The sequence below is a fragment of the Rhinolophus sinicus genome, linkage group LG04 (genome assembly GCF_036562045.2).
Source record: "Rhinolophus sinicus isolate RSC01 linkage group LG04, ASM3656204v1, whole genome shotgun sequence".
Lineage (NCBI taxonomy): Eukaryota > Metazoa > Chordata > Mammalia > Chiroptera > Rhinolophidae > Rhinolophus > Rhinolophus sinicus.
Window position 1 is genome coordinate 173,251,677 of NC_133754.1, and position 12,149 is coordinate 173,263,825.

Genomic DNA, 12,149 nt, shown 5'->3' on the forward strand with positions numbered 1-12,149 from the left:
TCGTGTGGCCAGACTCACTCCTCCTCCAGCCAGGGTGGACTTTGTGGTTGGAGCCGGGTGGGGATTGAGGGGTGCCTACACGCGGAAGCCCAGATGTCCTAGAGTCTGTGCGCGGACAGGAGCCCATGCGAGGCAGATTCTCTTAGGTGATTATATAGGAATTCATATGTAAGATTTGGAGGCCAGAATGAAGCTGCTCACAGCCAGAGACCCCTGGCCTCAGAATGCTGTCCACAGGCTCACCGAACTTCTCCATCCCACAAAGGGACCAGCACCTCTCAGAATATCTGTTGGGACGGGGGTCGCTGGTCTGGGGGCTATGCCTGCAAATGGAACAGCTGTGCCTCAGCATATGTATTTCTTCAACTGGACTGGACACGGCCTGACTCGTCTCCAAAATGTTATCTAGCTCGCACCCCCATCGGCCTCTGTCAGAGTTCCGACTTTTCTATACCCTTGTCAATACTTGGGATTATCAAAGTCTATTTGTCCCCATTCCAAAGGGCTCTGACATGATATCCTTCTGTTTCATCCTCATGAAACCACCATCCCTGAGAGCTGGGGGCTCTAAGAGATGCTCTGGTTCAGCTCTCTCCTTGGAGGACAGGAGAAGGACGGTCCAGGTGAGGGAAGTCAGTCACCCAAAGTCACCCAGTCGTGAGGGACGACACTGCCATTTAAATGCAGTTCTCAGGGCTTCCAGGGCAGAGCTCTTTCCTTTCATCAGAGGATTCACCTCTGCTGTCCCACAGGCCAGCCTAGGCCACAAACCACGTGTGTTCGTGTGGCCCTCACTAATTATCTTCTTTAGTTAGTTGCTAATGATTAAATACCAGGAGAGTGATATTAAAATACACGGACTTCTTCCTCCTCTTAAATACGTCAGGAGATTTGGAAATACCGGAGCCTCAGTCCCACTCGGCAACCTGGGACTGGAGTGGAGAAGGGCCGTAGCTTGGGCCAGACACGTGCCTCCCACTGGCACTCCCAGCTCACCCTGGCCGTCACATTGTCTGCCTGGACCCTGCAGGCCGCTGACCCTGCATCCCTGCTCTGCAGAACCTCTCCTTGTTCCACCACATCGCTGGCTTCTAGAATTCTAGGGCGCAAGAGCCTTTAGGATCTCTGTCTACCCCTGGTCGCTCCACTTCCTGGCAGGAAAACGAATCCTGTCCTGGTAACTCTTGATCGGTGTCACTTCCCAAGTGACCCTGCAGCGTCTGTGCCAGGAGCACAGAAGCTTTCCAGTGTTGAGTGTGCTGTGTTTTTTGCTGTCCTCATCTGGGTAACCCAGAATGGTTTATAAACAACCTGCCTGTTATTATCTCCACTTCCCCATGGCATAATTGCAGCTAAGGAGCCGGCACAGGAGTGAAGCCATGAGTCAAGGGGCAGAGCCAGGAGGGGAGCCCTCATCTACCCTATAACTTCTGGCTTTCTCTGTCCTGGTTTCAGTACCACCCAAGTATCCTCTGTTATGTGTGATTAGGGCCATTTCAATAATTAGTAGTGGGGGCAGCAGTTGGGGGCTTGACTGTCAGATAACTTAAGGTTTACCTCCACCTGGAACCGTGAGTCTGTAAGTAAATAAATTAAAACACAGATAAGAAAAAAAGAAAGTCCATAAGTATCCGATTCTCTCTGCCTCTGGGGGAGGGGCTGTCTCCACCTTTGCCCAGAAGTGAGAATTTCATCAATACAGTACTTGCATTCCTTCCCACATCCCTCTGATCAGCCACAGTCCTCCCTTCTGAAAAGCATCTTTTTTCTTTTCTTATTTTAATTGACTATCCATCACTAGTATTAAATCCCCCCCCCTTTTTTTTATGAAGCCAGAGGCTTTTCTTTGTTTTGTTTTCCTTGTTTTAATTTTTGTTTTTGTGTTTCAGAAATGACAGGGCTGTGTCAGGGAGTTATTTGGGAGGGGCAGTTGGGGTAATGTTTATCATTTGGGGGCAATGTGTTCACATAACCCTTTCTAATTATCTAAAAAGCAGAGGAAGGAGCAGGGACTTAGGGGACAGACAGGCAGACCCACACTTGAATTCTGTCTATACAGCGTGCCTTTGGATAAGCCATTTAAACTCTCCTGTTCTCAGTCTCCTCTTCTTGAAAATGGGGTTAATAACACGACCTCAAGGAGTTACCACAAGGATGCAAATAAGATGATGCAGCTAAAACACAGTAGCCAATGCCTGGCACACGTTACCTCCCTTCCCATTTTCTTCTGTTTTCAAGCCTGCAAGCCAAGTGCAGACAGATGTGCTGAAAAAGCGGGGATGCCTTACTACTCAAAGTGTGTTCTGCAAGATACTAGTCCTAAGAAATGTCCCAAGAGAAAAAGGTCCTCCGAGTTTGGAGAATGATGTGCACCTTAGCCTCTTCTGGAAATCTACAATGCGCTTTTTAGAACACTCAAGGTTCTGAGAAGTCCTGCAATACAATACAGCAAGCTGACTGGTCTCATTAACCTAATGCTATCCTACTCAGGCAAAGTCTATTGAATAGATGAATGAGTGGCGGACACGTCACCCTTTTGATAACCTTGCGAGAGAAATCATTTTGTTACCTCTACTTTACACATGAGGAAACTGAGGCTCAGGGTGTCATACAGTTTTCCAAGGTCGAACAGCTGACCAGTGGCAGAGCTAGGCCTGGATTTGTGCAGTTGCTAAGCTCTGTTACTCTTTCCATTCTAGGAAATTAAGTTTTTCAATTTATCCTTTTCCTGAGAAGAGCACGACTGTGCACAGAACTGGGTAGGGCGTTCTTTTTACTCTGATGGCCCCGCAGCCCAGAGAAGCCCAGATCCCTTGTCTTTCGAAAGGGCTCCCCGAGGCCCCTGGGTGGCCGTCAGGCATGAGCCCAGGGGTGCAGAGCGAGAGTGACCAATCTGTAAGGCGTACAACAGCAGACCAGCCTAGAAGCTAGTAGCTTACAGAGTAAATCTACTTAAATGGGAACCATGTGGCTCTTCCCCCCCCAGCGCTTACACAATGTGAACAGATGCGTTGTCTGGTGTCAAAGCCCTGGGTTGACTCCACAGTTCCCGTCTCTTCGAGGTCTCCATTTAGTGCAACGCCGAGGCTGTCAGGGAGCAGGAAGGAGGGCGGAGAATCCGAGGAGCTCAGCAAGTGTCACTTGGTCCCACTAGCCCTGCATTTCAGAGGGGGTTACGTGGAGAGAGGGAAGCCCACATCAGTGCAGGGTCCGAGACCGAAGTCAAACACTTGTCCTTTTCCCTTGTTTTCAAAAGTGAGTTTGGTTGAGCAACAACAAAAGTGAATTTTCTTGTGATATGTTTTGGAGACTTTTAGCCCCTCCCTTCCCTGCCCCCCCCCCCCCCCCCCGCTTTATTTCTCACCATTCAGGGAAGGAGCATGCGGGGCAGTATCCATGAGGGTAAAACCCTCAGCAGTGTATCCTGAAACTGGCACCAAAAACATAATTGGGGATTTCTTACGCTGGTTTGACCACCAGTTGCTCCCTGTCCCCTAAATAAAAACAGGAAAATGAAAGCCTTGAGGTCCTGAATACAAATCGAGCTATCTGTGTATACTGTATGCCTGCTAGGTGTTGATAGACAGAGTCAGAGAGGCAGAAGTGAGAGAAAAATGCCTCCTTAGAAGCTTTCAGTGTTAGGAATCAACATCTGAACCTCTATTAAATGCTTAGGAGCTGTTGCAGGACACCGTGGCCTTGTGTGTCCTGCTGGTTAGGAAATATCTATATGCAAGGCGTGTTTCCTGCCAGTGCAAAGTGTACCAAGATGAAGCGGCATTATCTCTATCTACCCTCAGGGAAGTTCTAGTTCAGGTGTAGGGAGAGGCTCCCCACAGGACTTTGGAGCCACACATCTGGGTGGGAACTTAAACAAGTAACTTAATCTCACTGGTCCCGATTTTTCCAACTGTAAAATGAATAACACTTAGCTCATAGGGTTGTTGTGAGGATGGAGTGAGCTCATGATATAAGCAATCAATGAATAGTCATTAATGTTCCTGAGTGTTGCTGTAACTCTAACATAAGGGGAAAGATCGCTGTGCCGAGCATGAGGATGTCATGTCATATCCGTTTGCCTCCTTGAGGATTAGCACAGCTTCCAGCTCTGGTGGGCACCCAGGACCTGTGCTTTCAGTGCCTGACGCAGGACACAACGGCATTAAGAGAAAGGAGGGCAAAATGCCTGTGTGGGAGCTACCTGGGGACACAGGGACAGCGTCCCGTAGAAATGGACGTGTACCGGGGACTTGAAGAATAGGTAGAATTCAAATTGGCAGGAAGATTGGAGCAGCAGCTGCAGCAAGACGCAAGGCATGATCTCTGTACAGCTTTACTCACAATTCATAAATCACGTTACAGTTTATTAAAGACGTCTACGTTCAACACCTCAGTTGAGTCTGTGGGTTGGCTGAATTTGAGAGTACACTGAAGGTCAGAGAGGCGATGTACCTTCTCTGCTCAAAGTTACGCAGCTTCTAGGTAGTAGAGCAGAGATTAAATTGTACTGTTAGCTACCATTTATTGAGGGCTTTTATGTGCCAGGAATTCTGCGCTGTGCTTTCTCTGAACCCCATGCGATGTAATTCTCACAACGACCCTCAGAAGTGAGTACTATTATACCATATCAAGAGGCTTTCATTCAAGTTGGTGCCTGGCAGATAAGAAACACAATGAATACTAACTGTAATAAGAATGATCCCCACTTCACAGATGGAAAAACTGAGACTCTGCAAGCTTTGAAGCACAATAACCTATAAAGCTTTTAGGCGGCAGGATTTGAACCTTGGGTCATAACTTGTGCTCTTAATGATAAACTTTGACCACTGTTTCCAGAATCTTCCTAACCCAAGCCAGCTCCTCTCCCTTCCCTCCTCAGTCTCTTCTTCCCCACCTCCGTCTTGGCCTCCTGAAATTTTGGAGAGGGTGGCCATTAGCCTTTATCTTTCAGCTGGATTGCAGTGGTCCTGCAAGAAAACTCCCTCTTACCCCCTTAAAGGAATTATTATTAAAATATAGCTAGCATACAATATTATATTAGTTTCAGGTGTCCACCATAGTTATTGAACATTCATGGACCTAAAGGAGTGATCACTCTTAGCCCAGCAACCATCTGACACCCACCGTACCACGCTATCACAGTATCATTGACTAGATTCCCCATGCTGTACGTTACATCCCCAGGACTTATTTGTTTTGTACCTGGAGAGTTTAGCCTCTTGTTTCTTCCCTCTCCAGCTGTGTGCACTTCGCATGTGAGGCCGCTGACTGCCCAGAGCTGGCTGTGCAGAACGCTTCTCTCAACTGTTCCAGCAGTGACCGTTACCACGGTGCCCAGTGTACCGTGAGCTGCCGGACGGGCTATGTGCTCCAGATACAGCGGGACGACGAGCTGATAAAGAGCCAGGTATGTGCAGGGGCTGCACCGAGAGCCCCTCTCCAGTCTGAAAGGCTGACAGATGTTGAGTGTGTTCTCTGCTGGATCTCAAGCTCTTAAAATAGTGCTGTCACATAGTCGATGCGCAATAAATATGTGTTGATTGAATGAATCAGTCATCGATCTGGAGTTTCTAAAATAATGGCTCCTGTGCACAGGGGTGTTTCACACAATGTGTATCAAAGTCTCAGTGCAGGTCGCAAATCTGGAAGACCCCAGGCTGAGCATTTTGAATGAAACCTTTGTAGTCAGAACTCCTCTACAATTAAATGGGTAGCTTTAGGAAGAGGTAAGCCCTCTGTCATAAGGTGTTCATTCATTCATTCATTCATTCATTCATTCATTCCGAAACATCTGTTCACTGGGAACCAGAGGCTATACTAGATGCTAGAGAAAAATAAAATGTAACTAAGGTAGACCTCATTTCTCCTTTCAAGGAGCTTGGTGACTTGTGATGGGGACCAGACAATGAATGACTAATGTCCTCACAGAGTAATAAGCACTGTAAAGGGAAGTGTAGGGTGTTGTGAAAACACAGGAGGATTCAAGGAAGGTGCCCTGGAAGCAATGACATGAAAACGGAGAACTAGATAGGTAGGCAGAGGGGTGTGTGTCAGGGAGAGGGAAGAAAGATCGGCTCTGGCTCAGTACGTGGAAGCCCGTTGGGGAGGAAGAGCAGGCCACACAGAGATTTGTCTTTTTTCTGAGCTCTCTTAAGCAATGGGGCTAGAGGGGCAAGTAGGTTCACTGGTACAAGGCCCTATTAGCTAGGTGAGGAAGTTCGAGGTTTATCTTTAGGGCAACAGGGAGCTGTTGAAGGAAATGACATGGTCTGATCATGGTTGACAAAGGTCCTTCTGGCAGCCCACCTGGGTGTGGCTTGGAGTCTGGCAGTCAGACTGGCCGCACGGAGAGCCCTCAGGAAGTCATAAGAAGAGGTCAGGAAGAGGCATGTGTCATGCATGAGGGGAGTGGCAGTGAGTCGATTTGAGACGTGACAGAATGTTGCTTCAGCCAGATGTTGCTGTGGGGTCTCAGGTGGGTGTGGGGTGTGGGGCACGGTGGCACTGACGCCCTGAGATGCAGGATGCAGAGCTCTGTCACCAGATGCAGGGCCCTGCCAGCAGACTACCTTCATTCTGTAAACAAACAGGGCAGGTTCCTTGCTGCTGGGAGCATCTATTTGTTCAGACCTTCTGGAAGCTCTCCATTGCTTGTTTTAGACACCTATTTCCCAGTGTCAGACACGGCAGGTCTGAACTCCTGTGGAAACAATTAGGCTGTTTTGGCAGAGAGGGACCTCTATGCCTTTGATGTGTGCTCAAAAGGGGGGGGGGATGTCCTTCAGCTTTTAAAGTCCCAGATCAACATTTAGCATCGCTAATCCCCTGCGATTTGGCGGCTGCCTCCTTGAATGGAAGCCCCCAGGGCTGCTGCTGCTGGCCCCTTCCTTGGCAATGTAGCATGACCGCGCCCTTCCACGCCTGCAGACCTGTTATCTTCCAGTTTGCTTCAAATTGCTGCTGCTGACCCTATGACTTTTCCCAGCCTGTGCCTCCTTCACAACTACCTCTCTCAACTATGGACCCATCACATTTCAGAGTAGGGAGTGGCTCCTAGATCAATCCTTGGATTCAGTGCCAATGAGAGAACTCAAATAAGGCACGAGACTTGCCCCTGGTCTCATAGCACAGAGGACACGGATTGGTGTCCGAGATCCCCGGGCGATGCTCACGCCCTGCCGGATACTACGTAGGTTCCCTGTAACCTCCTCCAGAGCCAAGAAAGACACAAAGATTGCCAGCCTGGGCCCCAACTTTGAGTCATGTTTCAGAGGCTGCTTTGTGAAAGAAGTCATGCCCCAGAGGTCTCTGAGTGTCAAGAATCTCACCAATACAATGGAAATAATGACTGGAGAGTACAGAGAGTTAATAACATAGCCTTTGGGTTCAATTGCCACTGATCTTCTTTCCAGCTGTGTAACTTGGAAATAATCACTTATTGTGTCTGAGCCTCAGTTTCTGCATCGTAATATGGGAACTGAAATGCCTAATTCATACAGTTGTTGAGGTCATTAAAAGTGAGCTAAAGTTAAACACTAAGCGTTGGTCTCCTGGTGCCCAGACAAGACCCTGAGATGTAGCATCGGGGAGAAGGGTGTTTCCCCATACCTGGGATGCAGTCTGCCACCACTCACTTTGCACACCTCTGCCTTCCAGACGGGACCCAGCGTCACAGTGACCTGCACTGAGGGCAAGTGGAACAAGCAGGTGGCATGCGAGCCCGTGGACTGTGGCATGCCGGATCAGCACCACGTCTATGCTGCCTCCTTCTCCTGCCTCGAGGGCACCACCTTTGGCAGCAAATGCTCCTTCCAGTGTCGTCACCCAGCGCAGTTGAAAGGTACAGAGGGCCCATTGGCTTGGTTTGCCGCTCCACTTCATCTGGGGAACCCAGAGGCTGCTTTCAGGCTCTTCTCCTGGGCCTCCCAACCAAGTGTTAGATGGATTTAACTGCGCTCCTGATTTCTTTCCACCAATTGTGCTTATGAAAACTTCCCTGCTGAGCAGCTAAAGAAACAGTAGAGTGTGGATAAGTATGGCAAAGGAATCCCCTCCAAGATCTTGCAAATTTTGCAAAAAGGAAAAGAGAGAGAAAGGAAGAAAGGGAGGGAGGGTTGTAGGGAGGGAGAGAGGGAAGAAAATTTAAAAAGAATAACACTTGGATCATGTGACTAGTTCACTGGATTAGGGCCCAGTAAGCCTAAGAGGTATTATTATTTTCCCATTTTCACAGAGGAGGAGATTGTCCAACGCCACCTCATTAGTAGTGGGGTTCATATTGGAGCCCAGGTCTTGCCTTTCTCCAAAGCCAATAGCTACTTTTACAGAAAGGCTAGCTTGAGAAAGAGGAGCGGGTGTGGGTAGGAAGCATTTACTAGCATCTCTTGGGCGAGGCACTAGGAGTGGAGAGCTGAATAAGACATCGTCTGTAATGCTAAAGAAGGGGCCACATTTTGGAAACGAGTGACAGGCTGGCCTGGATGTCCTAGAATGTCAGGACTAGAAGGCTCTGAGAGCTCATCAGGAATAACTGATTATTGGAAAGAGGGTGAAACTGAGGTCCAGTAAGAGGAAGGAAGGAATTTGTACAAAATCACAGAGCAAGTTAACGACATTATCTGAATGAAGTCTCTTGGGTTCTGACCGATTATTGGATCTGGCAACAGACCCAATTCTCAGAGGTGCCAGGACCCTCTCCCTTTGCTTGGTATATCAGAGGAAATATCACCCCTTTATTAGATACCAAAAATGATATCTCACTGAAGCACAGATGCTATTTGGAGGTCTACCATTGTGCACAGTGTGCAAGAGTAGACTTCTCTGGGGTGTTGGGGGTTTGGAGGGAAGTCTGTAAATTCAGTTAAACTTGGATGTAATATTATATATTCATGAATCTCAGGCATCTTGATGATCAGAGAGGGTCAACAGTTTCCCCAGAATTTCAAGGGGATCTATAACTTCAAAAGATGGGTGGACTGAATCCCTGGAAGGCAGTTGGCTGTGTCTAATTCCTTTTAACATTGCTGTCAGGAACCCCAGGATCTGCACATAGTGAGACTCAATAATGTATTTAGTACCTGTATTGTATTGACTAGATGGCTGGATGAATTGATGACAGTAACACCACAAGAAATGTTTCTTTTAAGAAATGAATGAAAGACATCAATCTCACTACACTGTCCCAAAAGGAAAGCAGGGAGCACTTTGGGGATGCATCCCGTAGGTCCCCTCATTTTTAACCCAAGACAATCTGAATTTAAAAAAACAAAGCAAAAAGCTGTAGACAGTTTATTTGAGCTACTATACAAAGATTTGACATGAGCAAGGTGAAGAGACCAATGGAAATTACAAACTGTCCATCTTTCAGGCTATCTGAGCCCTTCACTTGACCCCATTGGCCCAGATGCGGGGTGTATTAGTAACTCCAGACGAAGGAATTACACTTCTCTCAATCAGAGGCTGTTGGGGAAAGCAGGTGTATGTAAATTTGCATTGATCATTACAACCCTCACTGCGACTGATAGTAGTTCTTAATCAAAGGGATTCAGACCCTTCTGCCATTGCTTCTCTGCTGACTTTGGTGGAGGGGTATGACCCTGCTGTGGAGGCCATCATTTTGATAGTCTCCCCTCAAGAACTTTGCTCTTCCCTCAAGAATTCTGGGACGCAACTCCCAGGCCCCACACTGACCCACTAGGACCCACTGGTTCTCAGCATCATCTGGGGCTCAGACTCCAGGTCGGATGCCTTTGCTTGGATCTGCTGGCAGCAAGGACTGGGGGCATCCTGTTTCCTTTCTCCTGAGCTCGTTAATGCCCACCATCTCAAGAGGCGAGGCGAAGAGGTGATCAAAACAATTTGCCCCCCATTATTTTGTTTGCTTCCCTTTCCTCCCTTCCTGCCTCTGTATTTCTTTTCCCTGCGATATGGTTTAAGCCAAAAGAACACTAGTTTTTGAATCAGATGGACCAGGGTTATACTCCTGGTTCTGTTCCCACTGCTTGATCTTAGGTGAGCAATTCACATCTCTTGAGCCTCAATACCCTCGTTGGTAAAATAGGCTTAGCAGTGCCCATGGAAGGGTCAGATTGAGGAGTATAAGAATGCAGAGCCAGAGAATGTGCTTAGTAAGTACTCATCTTCTCCAAGAGGCATCCTTGTGAGGACTGCTGCAGTGGCTGCTCTCCAAGCCCCTGATCTCTTTGTCCCATGGAGACCTCAATCCTGGGAGCTGTACAGACGTACTCTGTCCTCCTTGTTCCTCCCAGGACCCAGAGGTTTAGAGTCAGTCATTTGGGTGAGCAGCCACCACCCAGCACAGGCTGTCAACTGTAGATCTTGGGAACCTGGTATAACACAGGTATCACCACAAACCCACTTACGTCTTCTATTCCAAGTGAATTTTTCTTGACTTTGACTTACACTCCAAACCCTCTTCAAGATGTATGCAAAACATCTGGACAATTCACAGCCTTAGAATCACTTCTGCTAAGGTCCTTTATCAAAGGAACGCTATCAGCACAGACAGAACGTACAAAAACGCACGTGGGAAAAACATACGCTCAAGTTAAAAAAAAAAAAAATTCAAAATCAACATCATAAATGGGTCATGGAATGGCTAAAACTGCAACATGACTTACGTCACCTCACTTCAACCTGACCGTGTTGGGTCTCCTTGATATTGACTACGGAGTCGGGGGTTTCTAAAGTAAGCATGCCCTCATGCTACAAAGACCTTTTTCAAAGGCCTGCTTTCTACTCTGGCTCTTGTTGCCTTTTCTATGCCGGCTTTGCCTTTCTAATAACCTCAGATTTAAAACGTGGTCTATTCACTAGTTTCCATATGATACCCAATACTGTTGAGCACCTTCTGACTTCTTAGACGTTACTGAAGCCAGGGACATGAGCTGGGTGGGCAGGGAGCCTGGCCACATCCTCCAGTGCCCAGCAATTAACCTTCTTGCCTACCCTCAGCTCTTTTCACCACCCGTCACCCTCTCCGTTTAGAATCCTGCCACAGCCTCCCTCCCTCTAGGAATTCCAAATTCTCTTTCCTCTCTCAGACAGAGGCCCTTGCATCTTTCTCAGAAGCATATAAGCCAGGCCATGGAGTGTTTAGCTTTATCCCACAGGTCTCTTCAGGCATCTTCCCACAAACAGGAATTTTCATACAACTCCTAAAAGAATGTTTCATCTTATCGTCCTCCTTTTGGATTCTGCCCTCAGTTAATTTCTATCTTAAAGATGCTCCCAAGAAGTCTTGGTCTCCTGGTTAATCTTTTAGATTAAGTAATAAAAATAGGCACATCTCTTTTGACAGTGTTACAATTATTTTAATACTCGTTAGAGATTGAAATTTCTTTAGGCACCTTTGTAGACAAGCTCAGCAAGATTTATTTTCCTGACTTTAAAAGATGAATAAATGAAGGTCAGGTTCACATAACCTTTTGGAGCCCAATCTCTGACACCAGCACACTTCCCGGCATCAAGGAACTCCAGGCTCAGAAATGCCTTCACCAGTATCCTCAGTCATGTTTCCCTAGTAAACACAGGTGAGGGAGTGAGAAAGGGAGGTGTGGAAGTGACAGAAGCATCAAAGGTCTCTTCTAAAGCCAGTGGTCTCTGTGGGCAAGCAGGGCTCAGTCCCTCGGTGGGACAGGGTAGAATATTCCTCACAGTTATTGCACCTCTGGAAACTGACATGTGAATCTACCCACTCCATCACTGGCTGAGTGCTACTTCCAGGGTCCTTGCTACCTCAGGACTGTGAGCTTGTCCTGGGTGCGGGCAGAACACGCATCCATGACCAGGACAAAGGGCTTCCGGCTAGGGTTGCAGGTGCAGTAAGCATCCTTCAGAGCAGAGTGGTCGGTACCGAGGGGATGTAGGCAGGGCACGGACAGCATGTGTCATGCCCTCCTTTGTTCAGGGCCTCCTGGTGGGTGCACAGTAGTGGCTGCAGCTGGGGCCTGGAAATCCGGATTCTGCACAGTTCAGTGTCTGTGTCTCCTGGATGTTGTTTGCTGAGGGGCGGGGGCATGTCCATGGTCCTGAATCCCCAGTTCCTGCTTTAGCGTGGTTCTTCTTTTGACTGCGGTACAGAGCTCACTCCTATCCGTCCTCTCCCAGAATTTACATTTCTGCCTGCA

At 47.9% G+C, this 12,149-nt stretch overlaps 1 protein-coding gene across 1 annotated transcript in view; it reads left to right on the plus strand.

Annotated features, from left to right (window-relative positions):
* The window catches only part of PAPPA (pappalysin 1), a 235,194-nt gene that overhangs the window by 173,238 nt on the left and 49,807 nt on the right, over positions 1-12,149 (plus strand). The window contains exons 14-15 of the mRNA XM_019731188.2: positions 5,239-5,407; positions 7,657-7,840. Of these exons, the coding sequence (XP_019586747.2) occupies positions 5,239-5,407; positions 7,657-7,840 (353 nt within the window). The remainder of the gene's footprint in view (positions 1-5,238; positions 5,408-7,656; positions 7,841-12,149) is intronic.